Raw genomic sequence first — 24732 nt, 5'->3', positions numbered from 1 at the left:
CAAGCAGGACCCCACAGCACCCCACAGTTTGTAATGGAGTAACTCTGCAACCCAGGGTAAAACCACCTCAGATCAGCTCAGCAAGCTCTGGGCTGGCCATTGCTCTAGTTTTCCTGGGGAGCAGCGTGGCCCCAGGCCAGATCCAGCACCTCTGGGTGCTGGGAGCTATGTGGAGCTGGGAAAGAGCAAGAAGGAGATGCAGCTTACAGCAGTTGTGGTGGATAAGCACAGGCTTCCTGCCCGTACCCGCACACTGCCTGCCCAGGCCTGAGGGTTTGGGGGAGCAGCACAGCAGCAGGAGCTAGTGGGAGGGAAGGAGCAGGATGAACTCAGCACCACCAACCGCTCCTGCATTCCCCGGTACCCTGAGGCAGCCCCACAGCCTGCCCAGGCAAGATCCTGCCTGCAACCCTGTCCCACAGCCCAGTGATTCCAGGGGAGCAGGGAGCACCCAGCAGACCCCACTGGAAATCCGCTGTGTCTGGGCTCCCTGAGACCCCACAGCCAATGCCACGGACAGACAGACAGGCAGACAGACAGACCTCTGCCCTGGCTGTGCTTACCAAGATTTATTGACTTGATGAACACAGTGGCCCCAGCTTCCCTGACAAGTGGGCAGGGAGCAGGACAAGGCACAGGCAGGCAGAGCCTGGCATTGGCCAGCCCCTTACCCCAGAGCCAGTGCAGCCAGAGGTGGCACAGGGACAAGGTGGCATCACTGAGACCAGGCGGCACTGGGCAGAAGGTTCTGATGGCACTGGGCACCCACAGGAGGGTGGCTGGGACCTGGATTTCGAGGACACAGCCAGGATGCTCAGCACAGGCATCAGCACTGGGCCAGCACTGAGCACAGCCATGCGGCATGATGCCATGCTGGCAGGCATCTGCTGTGCCCATGTCCTGCCCCCTCTTAAAGCCTTGTGTCCCACTGCTGGCACCCCCCATGCCACCACTTGCCAGGGTGCTCAGCCCTCAGAGGGCAGCGGGGGCACCGATGCCAGGGCAGGCAGGAGGCAGGCATAGATCTCAATGCCCCGCAGGAAGACCTGCTCGTTGAGGAACTCGTTGTGGTCATGGAGCAGCACTGGGGTGCGATTCATGGGCGAGAAGCCGATAGCGGGGTGTCCTGCCTGAGGATGGGGTACAGGGTGAGGCCGGGGCTATGCTGGGCTCCCCCCTGGAGCTGCAGGTCTCACCCTGGTGTGGGGCCCATGGGTGGGCTGGCATCGCACTCACTGCTCGGATGTAGCGGCTGTCGGTGGCAGCTGGGAAGATCTCGAGCTTGAGCTGCAGCTTCCTGGCAAGCAAGACCCTGTGTCAGCATGGGCACAGGGGTGGGCAGGTCTCCTGTCCCCCTGCCACCCCATGGGCAAAGGTACCATGCCAGGAAGGTCATACCCTCCAGTATACTCAGTCCCATCCCTTTCAGCAGGGCACAGGGAGATGCCTTGGCACAGCATGGAGCATACCCTCCCAATCCCTGCCATGACCCCAGAGACCCTTGGGGACCACCTGGCTCCCACCAGAGGATGTCCCCATCAGAGTCCTGTCCCTCCTGGGGACACTACTCACAGGTCCCTGCAGACCCCGCTGAAGGCTTTCCACCACGGGTTTGATTCCTCAGTGGAGGTGATGTGTTGGTCCATGCATTTCTGAAGGAGGGATAGGGCAGATGACGGGCAGAGGGGGGGCACATGGCAGGGAATGGATGGGCACAATGCACCCAGGTAGCTGAGACCCCCTCACCTGGAGAAACTCATAGGTGACACCATCCCCAGCATCCCGGCACCACGCAGCTATCTTCTCCTCAAAGGCCTGAGGCAGACACCAGAGGAGGGGTGTGAGCAGGGTACCCCCACCCCACTCCCAGACAGTGGGACCAGCACGGTGCCCACCTTCAGGTCCATGGTGGGTGGGATGCGGATGTCAAAGCCAGCCGCCATCTCAGAGGGCACCACATTGAAGGAGACACCCCCCTCCAGCATGGTCAGGTTGAGTGAGGTGACGTCCCCTAGGGTCAGGCTTGAGTCAGACTTGAGCCTGGAGGGATGCAAGGAGTCACCCTCTGCCACCTGAGGAGGAGGAGAAGCACTCCCCCACCCCACTGCCAGCCCTAAACAGGGAAACCAAGGCACAGAGTGGTGGTGCCAGATCAGAGCCTGGCTGGGGAACCCAAGGACCCCCTCCATGGACCACACTAAAACCACAGCCATCCCTCTGCCTGTCTCCTACCTCTGCTTCTCACTCTCCCTGAAGGCCAGGAAGGAGCTGATGACTTTGTGCTGGGGAGGGAAGGGCAGCAGGTGAGGACTGGCTCCACAGCAGGTGCCTGGCAGCCCCAGGGCAGGCAGGGGAGTGCCCAGGCTGCACCTCCTCTCTTACCAACTTCTCAGCTGCTGTGCTGCTGATGAAGCGGGATCCATGCCCAGGGCTGCCCATGCACTTCACCTTTATCCCTGCAGCAGTTTGGGGAGAAAGCATTGAGCACGGGTGGCACCAGTGTCTCAGCATCCAGGATGGGGCAGTGGGCATGTAGTTACTCACACCATGGGCTCTTCTCACCATAGAAGACACTGAAGGTGTCAGAGGGGCTGGCCAGGCCTGTGATGGGCACAGACAGGGGGTCAGTGGGGCAGAGTATGTACCCACATGATGTACCCCCCTCTGCTCTGTCTGCCCTGGCAGCATTTCCCCTCCAGGCTGGCACCGTGTGGGTCACTGCTGGGGAAGGAGAGCCCAGGGGGATCCCTGGAAGCTGTACCGAGTGTCAGTGCCCAAGGGCTGATGCTAAAAGGCAGAGGGGTGTGTGCCAAGAGGAGACACATCCCTGTGCAGCTCTACCACCACTCACCCTCATCCAGGGCGAAGCCCACGTTGAGTGCCTTGAACTCTGGGCGCTGCACGAACATCTCCATGCCCTTGTGTCCACCCACCTCCTCATCTGCAGGGAGAGCCTGGTATGGAGGAAAGAACCGGGGTGTCCCCCGGCCCACCACCCCCCAGTCCTCCTTCCACATCAGCCTGGGTGCCACCAGTGCACCCAATGTCTTTGGACATGGAAACTCCTCCAGTCCTGAGCTAGAGGAGCTCAAAACCTGGCAGGGAAATCCAGAGCATCACTCAGCTGCCAGCCCCTTCTGTCCCCCTAAGAGGGGACACCCTGGGAACTCACCAGGCACAAAGGTGAGGTGGATGGTGCGGGCAAAACACTTTCCCTCTGCCTTCAACCTCCGGATGGCCTCAAGGTACCTGCAGGGTGAAGGTGGTGCCAAGTCATCATTCAAGAGAGGGGCTGGTGTGTTCAGAGCAACCCCAGGGGGGATAGAACAGTGGCACCCTCAGGCCCTACTGAGGACCACTGAGGCTGATCCTCAGTCCCTGGGGGACCCTGGGGATGGTGGCATCCTGTCCTGCACCCCCACCACCATGCCCACCCAGGTGGCACAGAGCCTTCTACTCACTGTATGGAGACACACTTCATGTCCTGGGCACCGCGGGCATAGATGTTGCCTTGAGAATCCTTAACAGCCTCAAAGGGTGGGTAGGTCCAGTGCTCCTGCAGGGAAGAGCAGCCACAATGGCAGAGGAACACAGCGGGCCCCAGCTCCCATTCTCCTACACCCCATCCCCCCCATCATGCCCGTCCCATGCCTCCCCTTGTCCCAGCACCTCAAAGACAGGCACAACGTCGGTGTGTGAGTTGAGGAGGATGGAGCGCAGGTTGGGGTTCGTGCCCTGCCAGGTCAGGACCAGCACCACACGGCCCTGGCACACCTGTGGGGCGAGCACAGGATGTCACTGGGGTCCAGGATCTGAAAAGTAATATCCTGAGAAGTGTTTCCTGATGCCACCTGGCAGGTGACCCCTTTATCTGCTGAGATAGGGTAGGCAGCAGGCACAGGCATGGCTGCATACCCCATCCCCTGCCCCCAGGCAGCCAGAGCCCAGCAGCAGGCATGAGGCCTGACTGCCATTCAGACAGAAGAAAGGAGACAAACCAGAGTCTTCCCCAGAGCCAAGGAGCTCCCTGGGTCAGTCAGTGCCCAGCAAGAAGTACACTGCAGCCAACAAGACCCTGGCTAATGACAGCACAGGCAACTGCAGAGGTCAGCAGGGACCAGATGAATACAGGCTTAAGGAAGGGCTCAGGTCAGCTCAGGATTACAGGCAGGGGTGATTCACTTCTGCTCAGCTCCAGGCAGCATGCAGGAATAGCCTGGTCACTAAGATTCTGGGCAAAGACAGATGGACAGACAGATGCATGCACGGACAGATGGACAGACTAGGGGCTGCTCCTTGCCTCACCTCCACTTTCTGGCAGGTCAAGCCCAAGTCAGTGCCGATGTGCTCCAGAAACTGGATAGCAGCATCTAGGGAGGAGTGGGGATGCCTGGAATTACACTGGGATTTCCCTCCCCTCTCACTGCTCCCCACAGGGACCTCAAGGCCCCCCTGGGGTTCCAAGGCCAAGGGAAAAGGTGAGCAGAGAGGGCAGGTGATGGAGGTCCTGGGCACAAAAGGTGAACATGAGCAGGGACAGGAGTGTCCCATCATCATCCCTTTGGGCAAGGATTAGGGGAGCGTGAAAACATAAAAATGGAAGGGGGCGAGTCAGGGGGATGATCTTCCATAGGAGTCTGGCAGCTCCTCACCAATACAACAATCTTGATGTACCTCAGTACATGGAAGGATAGAAATGTTAACAGAAGGACATCAGCAGGGGGTTGCTGCCCACAGCCAGGGCAACATGGAAAAGGGAGACCTTGGGGCATGGGGCTGGAGGAGGTGAACACCAGCTCTGGGAGCACTCAAGACAACCCTGCCCTAACCAAAGCCACCAGCAGAGACAAGGTGCAAAAGTGTTTGCTCCTTAACACCACAATCAAAACAGCCCTGGCACAGGATTTAGGCACCTGGGTCCAAAGACCAGAGCCATAAAGTCACATTGCCAGATCCCAACACAGCTCCCCATCCTGCCCCACCCCATCCCCCCCCATCCTCACCATAGTCGGGTTTGGGGTGCACAGTGTTAATCCTCAGGTACTCCCGGAAGAGTGTAACCGAGGGGTCCTCTGAGCCCCCCGTGCTCTTCCCAGGCTTTCTCGGTGCCATGGCAGGGACAAAGGCTGCAAAGCTCTGGGGAAAGAGCTGTAAGATGGTTAATCACCCACCGGCCCCTCCAAAGTCCGCAGCAAGCTCGGTCATCACGGAAACCAGTGGGACAGGACAAAGGTCTGCCCGGTACAAGTCCTGGGACACAACCACCATGGGAGAAATCCCCCCTACTTGGGTATGGAGGCAGGATGTCCCCAATGTGTCCTTTCATTCTCCCCTCAAAGCACATGTTCCTGCCTCAAACACGGTGCCAGGGCAGGTGCAGGCAAGGAAAGAGGGTCACTGGGAGTGCAGGAGAGTGCAAGGAAAGATGCTGTAGATGCAGGGAAATGGGGTGGTGAAGGGGGATCAGGTGCTTACAGAGGACAGAGGGGCTGTGGGCTACAGGAGTACACAAGAGTTACAGGCTAGTGGGTGTTTGAGGGGTGTTGGGCAGCCAGAGGAGCAGGAGGATGTGGGGTGATTAGGGGCACATGGGGGGTGAAGGGGAACACCGGGGGAGTAGGGGTGCAGGGGATCATTGTTAGAGTGTGAAGAGATGCAGGAACACCATGGTTAGAGTTATGGGAGTGTGGGGTACCATGGGTAGAGGTGCAGGCGTGCTGTGGTTAAGGGGGTGGAGAATAGGGAAGGGGGGAGCAGCACATCACGGTTAGGGGTACAAGGGTGTGCAAGGTACCATGGTTAGAGGTTCAAGGACTGCATGAGTTGGGTTGCAGCAGTTGAATTATTGGGGTGCGGGAGTAGCGCAGGCAAGAGGGCAGAGGGGTGCTGGATACCGCGGCTGGGGGTACAGGGGATGCAAGATACCATGATTGGGGTACAAGGGTGTACGGGGGGGTGCAGAGTACCGTGGTTAAGGGATACAGGAGGGTGCAGAGTACCGTGGTTAAGGGACACGGGAGGGTACAGAGTACCGTGGTTAAGGGGTACGGGAGGGTGCAGAGTGCCGTGCTTAAGGGGTACGGGAGGGTGCAGAGTACCGTGGTTAAGGGATACAGGGGGGTGCAGAGTACCGTGGTTAAGGGGTACGGGAGGGTGCAGAGTACCGTGGTTCAGGGATACAGGGGGGTGCAGAGTACCGTGGTTAAGGGATACAGGGGGGTGCAGAGTACCGTGGTTAAGGGATACAGGGGGGTGCAGAGTACCGCGATAAGGAGGCGCAGGAGGGGTGCGGATGCCGTCAAGGGTGCACGGAGGTACGTGGGGTGCGGGTACCGCGGCAAGTGGCGTGCTCAGGGAGGAACCAAGGCACGGGGCCAGCCCCGGGGCTGCTGCCTCCACCCGCTCCCCGCACACCTACACCCGCCCGGCACGGCCCTACCTCCGCGCTGCTGCCGCCGCCGCCGGTGCTGCCCGGCCGGGCCCGGCTGACCCCGCTCCGTCCCGCTCCGCTCCGCCCCGCGACCGGCAGCGGGCAGGGGGCGGGCAGGGGGCGGGCAGGAGGTGGGCAGGGGGCGGGCAGGGGAGGAGCTGAAGCATGGGGGACACAGCATCACAAAATGGAACACACAAACCTTTCGGGTTAGTTTTAAGTAATGTTAAATTTGATGGCTTTGTAACAGTAACAATGGAAAATTACTGAGGTGCATGATACATAGAAAACATAGAGTACAGCTGGAGAACGTACTGAGAATTCTTGTACAAGATAAGTCCTTATAGTTGACATAGTTTTAAGAAAAACAGTCTAGAAGAGCAGGACACAGGGATAAGGAGTATCTGGGAACGGCAGGTGTCCAGGATCGGCTACAGTTAGACTAACTGATAAGTAGGAGGATAGGAGGGTTATTATGTCTCTGGTGCTAACGAACCAATTAAACTGGTATAAGCATCTACTGCCCGTGCTTCAAAGGCTGCCAGAAGTGATGGAGATCGTTGGAAGAAGTAAACACCCCTCAGAGACCACCACATTTTTGTACCATGCTGGGAACTTCCTGGAAAATAACATAATCCATACGTAGCCTCATTAATATGTATGTATGCCCAGGGACTATATAGGGATGGCTTATGTAGCAATAGAGAGACACACGTTAGGAGGAGCCATCCCCCGTGTCTCCCGGCACCACAATGAAGAATACCTGCTTGTCAGCTTGAAAACTGCTGGCAAGTTTGTTCCTGGAGTTTTCTCTGAATCAGAGCGGGGCAGGCAGAGGGACGGCAGTGCACCGTGCTGTCCCACACTGCAGGAAGAGAGATGGGGCTGGAGCCCCGCAGCGCTTGGAGACACACACAGAAAGCAGAGCAGCATCAGTTTATTGGCCTCCCCTGCCCTGCCAGCAGAAGAAACTCTCAGTCATTGTCCCCTGCCACCCTGGGGACACCTCAAAAGAGAACAGATCCCCCCTGTGCGTCCCAGTCCTCCACTAGGCAGGGAATGAGGCAGCGCCTACTTCATGTGGCGCAGGAAGCCCAGCAGAGCCCGGTGGAAGTCCTCCGGCTTGTCCAGGTAGCACGCATGGCCAGCATCGGGCACCACGGCCACACGGTGAACAGGGAGGTGCCGCAGGCTCTGCAGGGCCTGGGAGCCCAGCCTTGTGTCACGGTCACCATATAGGATCAGGGTGGGTGTCTTGGTAAGGGGAGAGAAAAAAACAGAGAGGTTGTGAGGGGGGAACTGACCACCATGCTTCCCCTGGGCTGTGCTCCATCTTGTCCCCATATGGGGCTACAAAGCCAGTGGTGCAGTAGCTAGCTCCCCCATGAGTTGGATGAGCACAGGTCCCCCTCACTCACCCCCAAACAGGGCCATCCTCCAGCCAGCTGGTCCACAAGGCTTGTCAGCATACAGGGACCCCCCAGCAGCCCAGTAACCCACCTCACCTGGACCCGCTGGTACTGCTCAGCAGTGTAGTCCTTGGTGCCCACGGGCGCAATGGACACGAAGCCAGACAGCTGGTCCCCATGTGCCAGGAGGAAGGGGAGGGCAAAGCGGCCACTCATGGAAGGGCTGACGAGAACAGGCCTCTGCATGCCCAGTGTCCGGAGGACATGGTCCAGGAAAGCCACCCGGCCCTGCACTGTAGCCACCATCTCCGCAGGAGGTGAATCCCCATAGCCTAGCATGAGGCAGAGAGCATGGGGTGGGCACAGGGCAGGGTGGGTTGTGCAGCCTGCAATGGTCTCTTCCCCCAAGGCTCAGCTGGCCTGGCAAAAAATGGGCACCCAATCAAGCTACAGTGGTTCTACAACCAGAGCCACATTCCAGCCAGCCTGAGCCAACCCCAGCCAAAGGTGGCCACAGAGGCCAATGCCCCAGCACTGCCCCAGGGACCACTGCTAGCATGAAGAGGTCCAGAGCCCAGCATGGCTGCGGTGAGGGACTGGAGCTGTCCAGAGGGATCAACGTAAGTGCAGTGCCATGGTCCTACCAGGCAGATCTATTGCGACCGCACGGTAGCCTTCTCCAGCGAGCAGCGCCAGTGTGCCCAAGGCTTCCCATGTCTTGGAGGTGAATGCCTGGCCGTGCAGGAGCAGGACATCGGGCCTGCAGTGGGAAGACAGTGGGAAGGGGTTCAGGGAAGATGCCACGTCCAGCAGCCATGAGAGCTGATGCAGACCGACCCCCCACCTGCCTTCCGCAGGGGCTGACCCACCTGCGGGAGCCGTCAGTGCCGCTGCCCCGAGGCCCTGCAGGAACCTCCCTGCAGAACACAGGGGGCTCTGCCGCAGCCATCCTCGTTCGGGCGGTGGCGCTGGCCTCGTCAGCCCGGGTACCGGCCGAGCGCTGCCCGTGCAGGAGGTAGAGGAGGAAGGTGAAGAGCACCCCGAGGAGCAGGAGCCCCAGGCGGCTGCGGGTGAGCGGCATCCGGAGAAGGGAAAGGGCACTCAGGGGCCTGCAGCCCCAAACCCCACCGCTGTAGAGGACAGGCCCCAACCCGCAGTCCTGTCCTCAGCTCCGGGGCGAGCCTGGCTGCGCCGCTCGGCCCCGGCCTCCCGAGCTGCCGCTGCCCCGGCCGCCGGCGCTGCCGCCCCGCAGCTCCAGCCGGGACATGCGGCTCCCCCGGCTCGGCCCTCACCCGGTGCCCCCGGCTCCGCCTGCCGGGAGGCCGCAGCGCTGCAGGCCCCGAGCGCTGCCAGCCGGGGCCGGGGCTGGCGGAAGAAGGGCTGGTGCCGGGAGAGGAGCCCGGCGAGGCTCGGGCAGGGCTCGGGTCGGTTCGGCAAGGGCTCGGCGGTGCTCGGCAGAGCTCGGGTGGGGCTCTCGGCTGCAGTCGGCTCGACTCGGCCGGAGCTCGGCTGGGGCCCGACGCAGTTCGGCTCTGGTTCGGCTCCGGTTCGGCTCGGCTCGGGTCGAGCTCAGTGGGGCTCGGGGCTGCTGCTCCCCCCGCTCCGCTCCGCTCCGCCGCCCTTTGGAGCCGGGGCGCGGCACCCGCAGCCCCGGGGCGCTGCGGGGAGCGGGCGGCGAGCAGCGGCCGGTGCTGGGGCCGGAGGAGCAGGTAAGGGAGCAATGGGGTGGGCACAGGGCAGGTAAGGGAGCGTGGGGTGGGCACAGGGCAGGTAGGGGCCGCCGGCCCAGCGCTGGGCGGGGAAACTGAGGCAGGGCCGTGCTCGTGAGCGAGCGACCCCACACACTCACGCCGGTGCCAGACTCCGTGGGGATCCCCCCCGAAAGAGGTGATGCCAGCGTAACCCCCGGTCCCAGTGCTATAGCCCCTGCAGCCCACAACCGCTGCCCTCGGCACCGGGACAAGCCCCGACGCTCCTGCTCGGCACGGGTCTGTGGTGTTCCACTCTTCACCCCCCCCAGCAGCCCTCCCTTAGGCATGGCAGCCCCGCGGCTCACCGAGAGCACCATCACAGTGGAAGGCCAAACCCTGTTCTACCGCCAAGCTGAGCCGGCCAAGCAGGCACCGAGGCTGCCGGTGCTGCTGCTGCACGGCATTCGCTTCTCCTCCGACACCTGGCTGCAGCTGCGGACACTCGCCACGCTGGCCGAGAACGGCTACCGAGCTGTGGCTATCGACCTGCCGGGTAAGGCGCTGTGGTGAGCACAGGCTGGAGCCAGGGGGAGCACATAGAGCTGCTCGGGTTTGTGGTGCCAGGATGGCGACCCCGGCATCCCGCTGTGCTGGCTTCTGGTCACTAGGCGGCTGGGACAGTGACAGAGCAACTTCTGTCTCCCATGGCTCAGGGCTGGGCCGCTCGAAGGATGCTGTAGCCCCAGCACCCGTGGGCCAGCCAGCGCCCGGGGCTTTCCTGAGGGCTGTTTCGGAGGCTCTGTGCCTTGGTCCAGCCGTGGTGATCAGCCCATCGCTCAGCGGCATGTACTCCCTGCCCTTCCTCTTCCAGCACAACCACCTGCTCAAGGCGTATGTGCCTGTGGCACCCATCTGCACCGAGAAATTCACTGCGGAGCAATACGCCCAGATCGAAGTATGGCCTGGAAGGACATTGAGGGAGGGTGGGGACTGGGAGGGAGTGGTGGGAAGGAGACCTTGCAAGCAGAATAGGCAGGAGAAAGACCAAACTGGCCTCTGGCACCAGAAAAGGGGAACATGCTGATGAAGGAGTGTGACCATGGGTAGCCAGAAGGGAAAGAAGGGGCACTGGGAGACCCAGGAGTCTAAGCCCTAGTTTCTCCTTGTCATGGTGGGTGGGGGAGAAGGCAAGTGTCTCCCCTCCATTTCCTGCACCAAGGTGTCCCTGGCCAGGAGGAGCAGGTGCTTGGGTACTGTTGGCAAGCCCAGGGTGTGTTGCCCTTCTGCAGACCCCCACGCTGATCGTTTATGGGGACCAGGACGTGGAGCTGGGGCAGAGCAGCCTGAACAACCTGCAGCACCTCCCCAAGCACCAGGTGCTGATGCTGCAGGGCGCCGGGCACCCCTGCTACCTGGACAAGCCCAACGAGTGGCACCACGGGCTCCTGACCTTCCTGCAGCAGCTGGAATGAGCAGGATGGGCTGTATGGAGGGGCCCAGGGGGCAGGGGGATGTGACCAGCCCTCCCACCCCTCCACTTGCACACACACCCGTGTGCCAACCGAGCCCTGCTGCACCATGCTGGGTCCACGCCGTGCCACCCCTTCCTTTGGGATCAAATAAAGCCCCGAGCTCTGCCACCACTTTCCTGCCACCTTCCTCCTGCTTCTTTCCACTTTCCCTGCCTCCCCTGATCCCCACCTCCTCCACAGCCACAATCCCATGCACATCTGAGGGGTGACAGCAGGGGAGGTGTGGCCACTGAGGGACGGGATGTTTGGGGAGCGTTTCCCTGTGGGTGAGTGCTGGCTGGGAGGCTGCTGGAGCCCACCCATCACTTCTGGCAGGACCCCTGGGAGCCTCAGAGGGTGCTGAGGAGCCCTGGGGCTGTGTTCAGGAACAGGTATGTCCCCCAGGGTGGTGGCACCCATGTCCCCAGCCTCCAGCTTCCTCTTCATCCTCCTTTCTCCTCCCACCCCTCCTGGTGTAATCCACAGGAGCTTAAAAGGGAGCTGCCAGCCCTGAAGGCTCCTGCCCAGCACCCCAGGAAGGCGTGGGGCAATTTATGGAGCAAGTGGCTGCCAAGAGCAGATGAAGGGGTGGGTGGGGAGGCCGGACAGACATCTAGGTGGACAGACAGGGGGACAAGCCCCCTGCCCACCGCCTGCCTTCCCCCTGCTTTGGTGCTGCTGCACTGGGGACACAGATGGAGCCGGCAGCGGGGTGCCTCCCCCCTTGCCCCTCCTTCCCCAAGCCTGCCTGGGCTTTAGCTGCTTACGCCAGGGCCCAGGAGGATTTAGTAGGGAGATAACAGGGTGGGGGTGTACTTGTCTGTGGGTGCAGGATGCCGGGGAGGGGGCACAGGGCAGTGCCAGGGTGCAGGAGATGGTCCAGGGAGGAGCTCTCTCTGGAGCATCCCTTACACCCCCCGGCTCCCTGTGGGAGCCCAGCCCCTCATACAGGGGTGCCTCTAGCCCTCCAAGCACAGCCCCAGTGCCGGAGGGCTGTGGGATGCCAGCTGCCCTGTCCCTGCCCGCTCCGGTGTCCTTGAGCCCTCGATCCCTGCCAGCTGATCGGCTTCCAGGAAAAAAACCACGCAATTACAAAGAGGGGTGATGTGTGAGCCAAAGGGGGGGGCCGTGGGGGGCAGGAATGTCCCCAGCGGTGGCAGATGGCCTTACCCAGGGTGCATTGTTCCTTTTAGTGCCTCTTATCCGCTGTAATAGGATCCCGGAGGGAGGGATGTGGGAGAGGGGAAGAGCGAGGGGGGCCCCGGCGTGGACCGGGGTAGGGGCCGGGGCTGCCAGCCTGGCCCTGGCCTGTCAAGCGGCTCATTGTTCGTGCCCTGGGTGCCGCTGGGCGCCGCCGGGGACAATGTGGCACTGAGCGGGGTGGCCGGCGGCGGAGGGACGAGGAGCACGGAAAGGTACCACCCGCCAGCCCCGGGGGCTCAGGGCGGCCGGGAGGGACCCCCCGGGACGGGCTCGTGTGTGTCCTGCCACCCCTCACCTCCCTTTGGCACCAGAAGGTGCCCCAAAGGACGGGCGGTGCCAGGCTCTGGCTGTCCGGAGCCAGCAGGGGCAGGTGGCCTGTGCCCATCACCGCGGTCTTTGTCATCCCTGCCATGGCTCACCTGGGGGACAGCACCCCCTTGCCCGCGGAGCCCCCACACTGCCTATGGCTGTGGGGGGCACCCATGGCCCTGCTGCCTCCCCCCTGCCCCACTGCCAGCCTCATCCTTCTCTTTCCGGGTGGATCTTTTGTCCCCGCTGCTGTTCATCTCGGGGGTTCGGGGGACCCTGCAGGCTGTCCCCACTGCCGGCACCACGCAAGGCGGCGGGGAGGCGGATTACAGGGGGTACATCCCCCAACACACCCTATCCCAGCCTCCCTCCCATCGGGAACAGCAATATTCCCCTTCCTCAGCCATTCCCCAGCTGCTGGTAACAGAGGGATGAAGATGCAGGATGGAAACCACCCCGGGGGGGGCAAACCGTGGCACTTGGGGGGTGCGGAGCTCCCAACCTGTGTGTCCCCCCCCCCACCCTGATGCAGGAGATGTGCCGTAGCTGCGGCCAGTCCTGCCAGCACCTAAAATAACCGCCCCTCACCCCCCCGTGCCGCAGACACGGCCCCAGCCCCAACACGGGTGCTTTGTTTCCGAGCTGCTTGGCATCGCCCGGCCCTACGGGAGCCAGCGGGGCCGGAGCCGCCCACCCCTGCCCGGACACACGGCCATTGTCCTCGGGGCGCTGCCACCCCCGGGCACAGAGCTCTGGGGGGGACAGGGTGCAGCAGCATCGGGTGTTGGCATCGCTCCGTTCGGGCGCTGGGTCCGGGGTCCCCATCCTGGAGGTTGCCTCAGTTTCCCCTGGGACTTTGTGCATGGACAGAAGGGAGGAGGAGGAAGAGGAAGGCTCACACGGCCTGTGAGATGACCCGGCCACCTCTGCTCCCCCTGCCCTGTGTGTCACCACCCCAGCAAGCATCTGCAAACCGAACCCCATCCCACAGCATCCCCCTTCCCTCCCATTATCCGTCCAGCTCCTGGCTTCATGCAGGTGCAGTGCCAGCTCCAGCCCAGGCCCAGTGTGGGCCAGGTTGAAGACAGCTGCCCACAGGCTCAGGCAGACACACAGCAGTGAGTCCATTTTGGGGAGCTCCCAGAAGGTGTGCCAATGGGGTACCGTGGGGTCGTGCAAGCCTCCCGTGCCAGAGGAGGGCACAGCACTGCCCTGCCTCAGTTTCCCTGCTTCCCACCCTTGGGTGCTATTCAGGCTGCAGATTTAGGGGAGGGATAGCTGGGGCCTCCCCCTTTCTGGAACCGCCATGTCCCGCAGGCTCAGCTCGCCCTCCTGCCATGGCATCGCAGGACGGAGCCAGCAGCCTGGGCAGCAGCCCCGAGGAGACGGAGCTCAGCATCACCCTGACCCTCCGCATGCTCATGCATGGCAAGGTAACAGCAGGGAAGCTTGGCTCTGCTCGGGGGGGTCAGCAGTGCCCAGGGTGGGGGGACCATGCTGGAGCACCAGCTCCTCACCAGACCCTGGTTTCTTCCCCTGCATTCCCAGCAGGGTTCCTTCCCGCATCCTAAGCTGAGGAAGGGCCATTCCCATGGCCCAGTGTGACCAGGCTGCCATTTGCCATGGGGCAGGGCCTGCCTGGTTCTTATGGGCAGAGGAGGGATGTGGCAGGCAGGGAGCTGCCTGCTGATGGGGCCACCCTCGTTTCTGCCTTTGCAGGAGATCGGCAGCATCATTGGCAAGGTAAGGTTTGGGGTCCAGGGCACTACCAGCCCTGGGCTGCCCTGGACCTGACCACCTGCCCTGTTCCTCTCCCTGCAGAAAGGAGAGACTGTTAAGAGGATAAGAGAGCAGGTAAGGACATGCTGGGGGGTGCCAGGTCCTGATGCCTGTCCTGCCCACACCTGAGGGCTCCCACTAGCCCAGCCCTGCCCCAGTCCTGGATGGACCCAGGGGAAACGCAGCTTCATTCCCAGGAAGGCTGCAGGTGGGAAGGGCAAAGCCCAGGTCCACAGGCATTGAGCCCCCCCATGGGAGCCCTTCCTTGGGTGGGGGGACATGGAGCACAGGGCCCACGCCATCCCTGATGGGGTATAACACTGTCCCCAGAGCAGCGCACGCATCACCATCTCAGAGGGGTCCTGCCCCGAGCGCATCACCACCATCACCGGCTCCCCCGACGCTGTCTTCCGTGCTGTTTCCATGATAGCCTTCAAGCTGAAGGAGGTAGGCAGACCTCACAATCCCACTGGGTACCCCCATGCCTGCGGGTTCCTGGGGGTCCAACACTGCATCCCCATTTCCTCGCAGGACCTGGGAGGAGGGGGTGATGGGGCAGCAGCAGGCAGAGCACCGGTGACGCTGCGCCTGGTCATCCCAGCCAGCCAGTGTGGCTCACTCATTGGCAAGGCAGGAGTCAAGATCCGGGAGATCCGGGAGGTGAGGCTGTGGGTGCTCTGGGTGTGGGCTCCCCTTTTCCCCCAGGGGCTGCTGTGGTTCCTCAGGGCCTGTGGGAGGTGATGCAGGAGTGGAGCATCACCCTGGGGGTCCTGCAGAGCTCCCTGGGGACCCGTGAGGGTACAGGGGAGGTGTGAGGTGCTGAGCCCTGGGGCTGGAATGGCTGAGGGACCCCAGCATCTCCCTCTGCCCCTCAGAGCTCAGGGGCACAGGTGCAGGTGGCTGCTGACCTGCTGCCCAACTCCACTGAACGGGCTGTCACTGTCTCGGGGGTGCCGGACGCCATCATCCAGTGCGTGAGGCAGATCTGCGCCGTCATCCTGGAGGTACCACGAAGCACATCCCAAAGGGGCACATGCTGCCTGATCCCCCCTCACCAGGGCTTCCCATGCCCACCTGGACCCGGGCACTTGCATCCCTCTGCACAAAGTCCATAGAGCACACTGCCTCAGTGGTGCTGGGGGCTGTGCCCAGCTCGCTAGGGGCACAGCGGTGGCAGAGGGGATTCAGGGGGACCTGTGGGATAATGGACACATTCAGCCTCATCTCTTATCCTCTCCACCTCCTTCCCTCCCTCTCCAGTCACCTCCAAAGGGGGCCACCATCCCCTACCACCCTGGCCTCTCCTTGGGCACCATCCTGCTCTCTGCCAACCAGGTAAGGGGCTGCAGCCTTCCCCAGGCACAGGGTGGCCATGGGGCTCAGCTTCTGCCCAGCAGGCCAACTCCCGTGGGCTTGGTATGGCCTCCCTGCCATGGGGTGAGGCCTGAGGCAGGGGCACCACCTGGCCCCCTACTGATGCCCCTTTCCTTCCCCCCAGGGCTTCCCCATGCAGGGCCAGTACAGTGGGGTCTCTCCTGCAGAGGTGAGTGGTACATCCCCGTGGCAGCACATCCCTGATCCCATGGGCACTGTGTCTGTTCCTGCCAGGGATGCCTGTCCTGAGAGGTGCTGGGTGCCAGCATCCAGCCCCAGGAGTCAACAGGGAATAACACCTCATTCCTCTTCCTCCTGCTTCCCACAGGTGACAAAGCTGCAGCAGCTCTCAGGACACTCGCTTCCCTTTGCTTCCCTGGGCCATGCTCCCCCAATGGTGCCAGGTGAGCATCTCCTGTGCCCCTCCAGGGCTGGGGTGTGAATGCCCCTCCTGATCCACCCAGCCACCTAGTCCTGATGAAGGGGTCCCCATCCCCTACACTCTCTCTGGTCCCAGCCCCCCGGCATGGCTACCTGCCCCCTGAATGGCCCTGTCCTTGTTTTCCTTGAGTTCCTGCACCCATCAGAGACCCCCAACCCTGCCATGGGGGAGCACCAGCACCAAGTCATGCGTCTCCCCAGGGATCCTTCGAGTTTGTCCACAGGGACATTGACTGTCCCAGCAAGGGGCTGGGGTAGGGGCACAGAGCTGCTGGAGACCCACCATCCTCCACTAACATCCCTATCTCTTCCTCCAGGCCTGGATACCAGCTCCCAGAGCACTTCCCAGGAGTTCCTTGTACCCAATGACGTACGTGTATGTTCTGGGTTGGTGACAGGTATCACAGCTTGTTCCCATCCATGTGTCCCACCCCACAGCCACTTTGCAGGAGCCGGCACTGGCCCACACAGGGGAGGCTCTGCCTTGCTTGTCACAGCTCAGGAGAGGCTTCAGGGGCAGAAGCAGCTGGAAGGGAAACTGAGGCACGGGAAGGGGGAAATGGCTTGGCTAACACCAAGGAATAGCCCTGGATGTGTCAACCCAGTGATGCCAGCCAGTGAGGGCAAAAAGCAGGGTCAGCCCAAGGAAAGCAGCACTCTGCCCTCCCGGTGCCTGCCTCAGTTTCCCCACTACTCCCAGTTATAGTGAATGGGCAGGGAGCCCTGGGAGCTCCCTGGTTGGCATGGCCCCTCCGGCTGCTCCCAGCTCACCCCAGCCTCTGCCTCTCCAGCTCATCGGCTGCATCATTGGCCGACACGGCAGCAAGATCAGTGAGATCCGGCAGATGTCAGGTGCCCACATCAAGATTGGGAACCAAACTGAGGGCTCCAGTGAGCGGCACATCACTATCACCGGTTCCCCTGTCAGCATCGCCCTGGCTCAGTACCTCATCACAACCTGGTAAGTACCAGGTGCACTTCCCCAGCACCCCAATGCAGCTCTGGGGTGACACTGTCCCCCAGCATCCTCAGGAAGGATGAGCTGGGCAGTGCTTGGAGGCCCCTGAGATTTTGGATGCAGGACCCTAGACCCCACAGGGTTTGAGCACCAGCTTTTTAGCCCTCCTCAGCAGGATGCCCAGTTTGAAGACCTGTGCCAGAAGGGATGTGGCACAGTCCCTGCTCCTAAGATGAGCAGGTCGGGATGAAGGGTGTGCTCTGTCACTGTGATCCTCACCTCCTCCTCACCACCTTTGCTTCCCCAGCTTAGAGACGGCCAAATCTACCTCCCAGGTGCCGCCAGGCCCTGGCTCCATGGACCTCGGCATGAACTTCAACCAGCCCCTCACCGCGGGCTCTGGTGCAGCGCTGCCCCCCGTGCCCCCAGCCCACCCGGCCCTGCTGGGCACCCCCTACACCATCTCCCTCTCCAACTTCATTGGCCTGAAGCCAATGTCCTTCCTGGCACTGTCCTCGTCCTCTGTGGCAGGCCCCAATGGTGGCACTACCACCTACACGACCAAGATCTCGGCTGCCAATGGCACCAAGAAAGCTGACCGGCAGAAGTTCTCACCCTACTGAGCCCTGCTGGCAGGTGGGTATGGGGGGGCCGGGGTGCCACCCAGTGCCAGGGACACCCCCTGATGCCCACCCTGTCCCCAGCCCCTGCCAGGCACCCCATGCCCAGGATGGACCTTTTGCACCCTGCCCATCCCGGCAGCGCCGTGTCCCCCTCAGTTTCCTGCACGGGGACCATGTGCCCTGGTACTGGGGGGTGCGGAGCTGTCCCTGCTGCCCTATGGTCCCTTCTCGCAGTGCCCTGTGCCAGGGTGGGACCACCACCACCTGACCCTGCCCATCCTGCTGTCCTGCTGCTGCCCACCCTCTGGCTGGCACCCAAATGCTGGGTCCCATTGGATGAGGGGTTAACTGGCCTCTCTGGGGGTCCCCCTTCCTCTGGCTCTGTTGGGGGGCCACCCTGGGGCAATCGCCTCCCAGCATACCCATCCAAGAGCCAGTCCCTGCTGGCTTGGAAATGCTGTATATATAAGTCTATATTTTTTCCTCCTTTGTAACTTTTCAATGGTTTAATAAAAAGATAAAATTTACAATTAAACAAATAACAACATCCCCACCCAGGGTGGAGACACCCCCAACACAAGGGGCAGAACCAGTTCCTGGGGACATGGCTGGAGGGGCAACCGTGTGGCTAAGGGGGTGCTCCTGGCCTTCAGCCCCAGCTTCTCTGGGGGTCTTTCTCAGAGCCCCATGGGGCAGTTTGAGAGGCCATGGGGCAGTTCTCTTCCAGCCCACCAGTTATTACTGGGGCAGGGGCATCTCCAGCCAGCACCATTCCTGGGCCCTTTGCAGTGGGCTGGGAGTGATGCCTCCAGCATTCCCCAGCAGTGTCCAATCCCCTTTCCTGTGCTGGGGACCCCATGGGAGGGTCCCCAGAAGCAATGAGACTGGAAGGGGAAAGCAGCTCCTGGTGCTGTCCCACTGCTGTTGCCCAGGGGTGACCCACAAGGCCCCACCACCACCCTGTGCCACCACATCCACCACTGGCCAGCAGCCCAGTTTGGCTGGCACGTGGCACCACTGGCTGGGCTTCAGCTGGGCAGCTGTGTCCATAAACAAACTGGGCCCCAGCTGGCCAGCATTGCCCATAGAGGGCATGGTTACAGGCATCACATGCTGCCATGCCAGCAGGATAAACACAGACATGGCCAGAGCCAGCCCTAAGGGTGCTGTCCCACTGGTAAGTGCCATCAGTGACAGGAGCTCCTCCACCCAGAAGTTAGTTTTGGGTTAAGCAGCCAGGGATGTAGGGCTCCATGACAGCTCTCCAGGCTCAGTTGGGGATTACTGGTGTTAGTGGTGTTAGCTGGTCCATTGCTCCTGGGTAGGGTACAAGGGACATCTGCTCTTCCCCACTGGCCACAAGTGGTCCCAGCAGGAAGATGGATATGGAGGTGCCCTCTCATCTGCCTCTGCACAGGAGCCCCTTGGCACTCTGTGTCTTGAGAAGGGTCCATGCAACTGGCCTGTGCTGGTGGAGCCAGAGACAATCCCAGCCTGTGGAAGGGAGATGAGGCTTCCCCAGATCTTCCTTCTCCTGAATGGAGAAACCATCTTCCACCATAAGCTCAGAGAAGAGGCAAAACCTGATCAAGGACCCCTCCAAATTCAAGAGGCTGGATCAAAGCAGGTCCAGTGGGTCCCTGGCAGGTTCCCTCCCCATCCTCCTGCCCAGCACAGTGGGACAGGGCCTCCTGCTTCTCAGCTGCTCTCTTCAGGAGCTTGCCCTGGGATGGGGAAGCTCACCTTTGTCTGGCTCAGCCTGTCCCTGGGGCTGGGGCTGATGTGGCTGGTATGGGTCTCCAGTGTGCAAGATGCTCTCTGGAGGAGATGCAAGAAGTTTTCCTGGACAGAAGCCTCTGAGATGGAAAGACAGAGCTCCTGGCCCAGCGGTTGGTTGAAGCAGCTGCGCCGGAGCCGGGCCAGCTCCTCCCGGATCTGGCGGTTCAGCATTCCATAGAAGAAGGGATTGATGGCAAAGGAGGAGTAGGCAATCCAGGTGACCACCACCTCCCCGTGCCCACCTGCCTCCGTGCCAGCAGCCACAGAGGAGTGCAGGTGGAAAACGAAGAATGGCAGCCAGCAGCACAAGAACTGTCCCACAATGAGGACCAAGGTGAGGATGGCCTTGTTGCTTCCCAAAAAGCGCTCTGGCCTCAGTCTGGGCACCGGCAGGTTCCTGGTGATGATGATGGCCACAAGGCTGGCGATGGAGTCAGATCGGTGTCCTGGTGCAACTGCCTGTGCCGGCGTAGGTGCGTGCTGCTGGGATGCCATCCGGGCCACACGGTACACACTGCTATAGACAGCAAAGATGATGATGGTGGGCAGAACAAAGCAGGCAATGCTGAAGATGATCAGGAAAGCCTTCTTGTGGGCCCCAGGGCTCCAGTAAACTGTGCAGCGGCTGGCACTGGTGGCCCCGTTGTCTTGAGGCCAGCCTACCAGTGCCAAGACAGTGATGAGAACAGACTTGACCCAAATGATGATCACTCCTGCTACCGCCAGCCTGATGGTCATCTTGACCTCGTACCTCATGGGGTGGACAATGTAGTAGTACCGCTCCACGCTGATGATGGCAATGGTGAGGATGGAGGCACTGATGAAGCAGACATTCAGGAATATCAAGCCCTGGCACTCGGCAATGCTGTAGATTACCCTGCTGAAGCAGGAGGAGCTGGAGATGATTCCCACAGGCATGAGGAAAATGGCAGAGAGGAGGTCAACCATGCAGAGGTGGCCAACAAAGATACACTTCCTGAGAAGCGGGGTTTTGAGAATGACAACCATCACCACAGTGTTGGCCACCAGGGCGGTGAGTGTGAGCAGGACCATGCAGAGGAGGCCCACCACCTCCTGGGCAATGGACTGCTCGGGGACAGGGAGTGGCTTTAGGCTGTCTGTGGTGTTCAGCCCCATTTGGCTTGCCATCGGCACTGAGGGCTAAGCCAGCAGCTCTGGTGCCTGGGCAGCAAGGGCTCATTTCTTGCCTCCATTAGAGAGAAACCTCACCACAACCATGGCCACCGTCTTCTCCTTGCCTGTTGAAGGGAGGAGTAGGGTGTAAAGGAGAGCCAAAATGAGTGAGAACCACAGAAAAACCTGGAGACGACCTTAACCCCTCCAAGATGCTGCAGCAGGGAGAAGTGCCTGGCGAGGTTATGGCACCCTGCTTACCACTGGCCTGGCACCTGAGCTATCCCAGCCTGGCCACGGATGGCATTGCCAGGACCTGCATGTACCTGTGCCAGGCTACCTCATCCCCCTGTCCCAACCGCACCAGCACCGCTCGAAGAGGGACAGCACAAACCTGCCTGCCCCATCCCTGCTCCTTGCTCCCTCCAAGGCGCACTATGGGGCTAGAGAGAGGATCCAGCTCACCTCTGTTCCTGTGGATGATGTCTCCTCCTCGCCCAGGGTCTCTCTCAGGGTGCAGCTCCCACAGCAGAATGGGGCCACTGGCTCTGTGTGAGGCCACGCTCCCCCTTCCCTCACTGTCACTGGCTCCTCACACTGTTTGCCTGCATTCCGCCAGCTGCGGATGGCACCAGCTGTCACTCCCGGCACTGCCTGCACTGTGGCAGTCCCACAGGCAGCTGCTGGCTCCTAGCAGCCAGTGAGGGCTCAGCAAGGGGGGACCAGGGTCCTCGAGCCCTGTGTTCCATCAGCACAGTCACCCGTGGCCTGGTTCTTCCACAAGGACAGCTCAGCCTCAAGGTGCTCAGGACACGGATCTACAGGCAGGTCTGCAGGTCTCCTCCCCACAAGCACGGGGATGTTTTGGAGCATCCATGGTGCACTTAAGTAATGCAGACAGCAGTGGCCCTTCCCTTACACCCCATGGACCCAGACACATGTTTACAGGGCACACATAAGGGTGGATGAGATACTCCATGCCCCGTCTGGGGAACACGTGTCTTCTGTAGCCCTAATGTCATAGCAATGGGCATTGGCTACAAGCCTTGCTAAGGTGAGGAGGGCACCTCCAGGCCTGTGAGCCTGAGCTCGGTGCTGGAGAAGGTCATGGAGCAGATGATCCTAAGCGAGATCACACAGCACAAGCAGGAAAACGGGGGATCAGGCACAGTCAGCTCAGGCTGACGGAGGGCAGGTCCTGCTTGACCAACCTGATCTCCTTCTACGACAAGGTGACACGCCGGCTTGATGAGGCAAAGGCTGTAGGCATTGTCCCTTTGGAGTTTAATATAAAGTGTTTAACAGTGTCTCCTCCCAGAGTGTTCTCCTGGGGGCACTGGCTGCTCACGGCCTGGATAGGGGTGCTCTTTGCTGGGTTGGAAACTGGCTGGATGGCCAAGCCCAAAGAGTGGTGGTAAGTGGTGTTGCATGGAGTTGGTGAGCAGGCACTGGTGGTGTCCCTCAGGGCTCGGTGTTGGGGCCAGTGTTGTTTAATATCTTAACAGTTCATATAGTGATCTTACCAGAACACCATAATCATGGATCTAAGGTCTGTGGTATACAGTCATTCCCAGTAACATCTGGAGCAACCTGATGGTTGACGGTTGTGGAGTTTGGCAAAGGGCTTCTTTTCTAGTGATTTGAAGTTCTCTCTGTCCTCCTATTATTTCATATCCTAGGCAGGAGACTCGGGTTTGAATTAGTTGGGCCTTTTGTTTGGATACCCAATAACCATTCAGTCCCAGAAAATTCAATAGTCCCACCATTCATTGGACATGTTCTTCCTTTGTTTCTGTGGCAATTAATAGGTCATCCACATATTGCAAGAGAGTCCCCATTTGAGTGGGCGGCTTCCGTGATTCTAGTTCCAGTGTTAGCTGCTTTCCAAAAATCATTGGATTGTTTTTAAACCCTTAATACCGTCCAAGTTAATTGAGTTTTCCTTCCCATGTCAGGATTTTCCCATTCAAAAGCAAATAAATTTTAGCTTTCTTTGGCCAATGGTTGATTCCTTTTGATCTTCTGATTTGAAGGGATATTGGTTTATTCTAATTGGGCAGGCCCCCCTCTTTTTATTTCTGCTTTAACAGGCAGAGCATTTTTTGCCTTACCTGGAACTTCAGAAGCCCATACTCCCAGATATACCTGATTAAGGATTTCTTCTACTTCAGGGAGGTCCTAATGTTTGCTTTCCTGTTGAATTAAAGATAAACTCAAAACTGTAATTGATTGATCGTTTTTAACTCTTAGTTCCATTTTGCCTTCTTTAAATGTTGCTTCTTGCCCTAATAAAGATTTTGGAGAATTTGGCATGCATAAAAGAATTATGCATTCCTATTTGTTTTCCCAATTTGTACTCTAAAGGTTTCAGAAAGAATGCCTTTTTTTTCCCTTTTCCTTGGCAGCCAGGAGCTCCTACAACTGTAACAAATTCTTTTCCCTCTGATTTATCACTGAATAAGGTGCTCCTGTATCCACTAAAAATTCCACTTTATTTCGTCTAGTCCCTAGCTTTAATTTAACCAGTGTACCTGCTAGGGTAGATTCCCCAGGTCCTCATCAGTCTAGTTCTAATTCAATCCCCAGGGCAGCCTCAGTTCCAATGTCCAAACGCCCTACAGCACACACACCGTTCCAGTAAGAACCCACTCCCCCACTTCCACCTGACATCCCTCCTCCACTTCTACCTGACATTTCTCTTCCACCAGTTTCAAAGCAACCACATCGCTGTGGCTATAGCATGACTCAGCTTTTCCTTTTCTACCTGTTCCCCATTCCTATACATTCTCCATGCTTCCCCCTTCCTGCCTCAGCACTCATCCCATGCTCAAACACTGGAGCTGGGCCATCTCCCCTCCTTTCACCATGCTCTGCAGCAGATGCCTGCCTGTGCAACAGCACTTCTGGTTTAACCCCTTCTTAACTCTGAATGTGAATCTGCTACTTGTTGCTAGTGACAGCAATCTCTTCCTCTTTATCAGTATCAGATAGGACAGATGCAGAGGGTGCTTCTCTTGGAGGTACCTGGGATACATGATTTTCCAACCTATATTCTTGATTACTCTGTTTTTTTGGTTTTTGGGTTTTTTTGGTGGTTTTTTAATTTAAGTTGAAACATCTTTCCCCAGTATCACAGGCTGAACAGCATCTCTCCAGCTTAGCTTTCTGTTTTCCCCTGGCCTCTTCCAAAGCCAAAATCCAGAAAATCAGGCAGAGCTATATTAATTTTGCATTCCATCTGTCACGATGGGTGGTTTCTTAAAGTGAAAAACATATCTGCATATATCACTTCATCCCATTTTCCTTGCCCCCTCAAAATATCATTAATTGTAACAATGTATTATAGTTCAGAGTTCCATTTTTAGGCCATTTTTCCTGATCTTCGAAAGTATACAACGGCCACCGTTGGTTGCAATATTTTACCAATGTTTTCTTGTTTACTGAGCCCCCAGGAGACCCTCCCAGTTCTTTCCAATGTGCCAGAGTGCACCCTAAAGGATTCTTTTTCATGATCTCTCCATTCTGCTGATTTTCCATTATCAATCTCACATTCACACACACACACACGGGATCCCACAGACACACTCCACAGAGCTACAACACTTGAGACAGAGACTGAAATTCAATCAAACAGCAGTTAATAATATCAATAACATCTATAACAAACTAAACAGTTATAACACCCTGTCACCAAGACCAAAATCACAAGACCAAAATCATTACTGTAACATGTCACAAAAGAAGTTGAACACCAATAAGATCCAAAACCATTTCCACAAGACACCGTCTTGTGCAACCCAAACCCCAAGATGCCCCCTGCTTCTTGTGGGTGTACACCAAACGGATGCTAGCAGCCGGGTATACGCCTTTACCTACCACCCTTGTATCCATACCCTACCAAACCCTTGGGGCGAGTACCTGCACTCTTTACCTCGTGTAGGACATCTCCTTATGACTTATGGGTATCCCCTTTACCTGGTTCAAACATACCTGATGGTTCACTAGTGATGGTCCTTGTCTGCCCCTGCAGTGATCCGAGTGAGTGGGGGAGTCCTCCGAAGACATCCTGGGGACGCCCTGAGGGGTCCCGT

At 59.4% G+C, this 24732-nt stretch overlaps 5 protein-coding genes across 8 annotated transcripts; 2 read left to right on the top strand and 3 right to left on the bottom strand.

The window, feature by feature from the left end:
• Positions 1-769: 769 nt before the first annotated feature.
• On the bottom strand, positions 770-6506 carry ACY1 (aminoacylase 1). 2 transcript variants are annotated; one of them, XM_034065854.1, is made up of 15 exons: positions 6440-6506; positions 5004-5148; positions 4306-4370; positions 3670-3774; positions 3462-3556; positions 3173-3249; positions 2852-2941; positions 2545-2601; positions 2383-2456; positions 2233-2282; positions 1896-2040; positions 1747-1815; positions 1573-1652; positions 1237-1297; positions 770-1130 (listed from the first exon to the last, which is right to left on the bottom strand). In XM_034065854.1, the coding sequence occupies exons 2-15, from the start codon at positions 5110-5112 to the stop codon at positions 966-968; spliced, it is 1242 nt and encodes a 413-aa protein (XP_033921745.1). In that variant the 5' UTR covers positions 5113-5148; positions 6440-6506; the 3' UTR covers positions 770-965. The 2 variants fall into 2 exon arrangements, with proteins under 2 accessions (XP_033921745.1, XP_033921746.1); XM_034065855.1 differs by having other exon boundaries at positions 5004-5136; positions 6440-6493.
• Positions 6507-7351: 845 nt separating this feature from the next.
• LOC101880215 (protein ABHD14A) lies at positions 7352-10090 on the bottom strand. 2 transcript variants are annotated; one of them, XM_034066075.1, is made up of 5 exons: positions 9896-10090; positions 8709-8839; positions 8484-8599; positions 7936-8171; positions 7352-7684 (listed from the first exon to the last, which is right to left on the bottom strand). In XM_034066075.1, the coding sequence occupies exons 1-5, from the start codon at positions 9905-9907 to the stop codon at positions 7502-7504; spliced, it is 678 nt and encodes a 225-aa protein (XP_033921966.1). In that variant the 5' UTR covers positions 9908-10090; the 3' UTR covers positions 7352-7501. The 2 variants fall into 2 exon arrangements, with proteins under 2 accessions (XP_033921966.1, XP_030901654.2); XM_031045794.2 differs by lacking the exon at positions 9896-10090 and having other exon boundaries at positions 8709-9377.
• LOC117436658 (protein ABHD14B-like) lies at positions 9281-11137 on the top strand. 2 transcript variants are annotated; one of them, XM_034066076.1, is made up of 4 exons: positions 9281-9548; positions 9860-10083; positions 10244-10485; positions 10820-11137. In XM_034066076.1, exons 2-4 carry the CDS (start codon positions 9876-9878, stop codon positions 11000-11002), a joined length of 633 nt encoding a protein of 210 aa, XP_033921967.1. In that variant the 5' UTR covers positions 9281-9548; positions 9860-9875; the 3' UTR covers positions 11003-11137. The 2 variants fall into 2 exon arrangements, with proteins under 2 accessions (XP_033921967.1, XP_033921968.1); XM_034066077.1 differs by having other exon boundaries at positions 9417-9548; positions 9863-10485.
• A 1171-nt stretch (positions 11138-12308) lies between these two features.
• Positions 12309-18206, top strand: PCBP4 (poly(rC) binding protein 4). Its single transcript, XM_034066074.1, has 13 exons — positions 12309-12456; positions 13871-13986; positions 14273-14296; positions 14375-14407; positions 14663-14779; positions 14864-14992; positions 15208-15336; positions 15593-15667; positions 15831-15875; positions 16035-16110; positions 16465-16517; positions 16939-17108; positions 17413-18206. Exons 2-13 carry the CDS (start codon positions 13891-13893, stop codon positions 17726-17728), a joined length of 1263 nt encoding a protein of 420 aa, XP_033921965.1. The 5' UTR covers positions 12309-12456; positions 13871-13890; the 3' UTR covers positions 17729-18206.
• Positions 18207-19426: 1220 nt separating this feature from the next.
• On the bottom strand, positions 19427-20671 carry LOC101870606 (probable G-protein coupled receptor). Its single transcript, XM_013129116.3, has one exon. It carries the CDS (start codon positions 20654-20656, stop codon positions 19427-19429), a length of 1230 nt encoding a protein of 409 aa, XP_012984570.1. The 5' UTR covers positions 20657-20671.
• Between the last annotated feature and the right edge of the window lie 4061 nt (positions 20672-24732).

The sequence above is a fragment of the Melopsittacus undulatus genome, chromosome 9, assembly GCF_012275295.1.
Source record: "Melopsittacus undulatus isolate bMelUnd1 chromosome 9, bMelUnd1.mat.Z, whole genome shotgun sequence".
NCBI classification, from domain to species: domain Eukaryota; kingdom Metazoa; phylum Chordata; class Aves; order Psittaciformes; family Psittaculidae; genus Melopsittacus; species Melopsittacus undulatus.
The sequence above is the reverse complement of the archived record's forward strand: the minus strand, read 5'-3'. Positions and strand labels throughout refer to the sequence as shown.

Bases quoted from the DNA above. Each gene is read 5' to 3' on its own strand.
- ACY1 (XM_034065854.1), bottom strand. From the start codon at position 5,112: ATGGCACCGAGAAAGCCTGGGAAGAGCACGGGGGGCTCAGAGGACCCC. The intron at 2,602-2,851 runs GTGAGTGGTGGT...TGCCCATCACAG, and splicing joins GGGCTTCGCCCTGGATGAGG to GCCTGGCCAGCCCCTCTGAC. The intron at 1,653-1,746 runs GTGAGGGGGTCT...TCCCTCCTTCAG, and splicing joins TCACCTATGAGTTTCTCCAG to AAATGCATGGACCAACACAT.
- LOC101880215 (XM_031045794.2), bottom strand. From the start codon at position 8,920: ATGCCGCTCACCCGCAGCCGCCTGGGGCTCCTGCTCCTCGGGGTGCTC. The intron at 8,172-8,483 runs GTAGGACCATGG...GCCTCATGCTAG, and splicing joins GGTCGCAATAGATCTGCCTG to GCTATGGGGATTCACCTCCT. The intron at 7,685-7,935 runs GTGAGGTGGGTT...CCCCTTACCAAG, and splicing joins AGCAGTACCAGCGGGTCCAG to ACACCCACCCTGATCCTATA.
- LOC117436658 (XM_034066076.1), top strand. From the start codon at position 9,876: ATGGCAGCCCCGCGGCTCACCGAGAGCACCATCACAGTGGAAGGCCAA. The intron at 10,084-10,243 runs GTAAGGCGCTGT...CCCATGGCTCAG, and splicing joins TGTGGCTATCGACCTGCCGG to GGCTGGGCCGCTCGAAGGAT. The intron at 10,486-10,819 runs GTATGGCCTGGA...GCCCTTCTGCAG, and splicing joins AGCAATACGCCCAGATCGAA to ACCCCCACGCTGATCGTTTA.
- PCBP4 (XM_034066074.1), top strand. From the start codon at position 13,891: ATGGCATCGCAGGACGGAGCCAGCAGCCTGGGCAGCAGCCCCGAGGAG. The intron at 14,993-15,207 runs GTGAGGCTGTGG...TCTGCCCCTCAG, and splicing joins AGATCCGGGAGATCCGGGAG to AGCTCAGGGGCACAGGTGCA. The intron at 17,109-17,412 runs GTAAGTACCAGG...TTGCTTCCCCAG, and splicing joins CAGTACCTCATCACAACCTG to CTTAGAGACGGCCAAATCTA.
- LOC101870606 (XM_013129116.3), bottom strand. From the start codon at position 20,656: ATGGCAAGCCAAATGGGGCTGAACACCACAGACAGCCTAAAGCCACTC.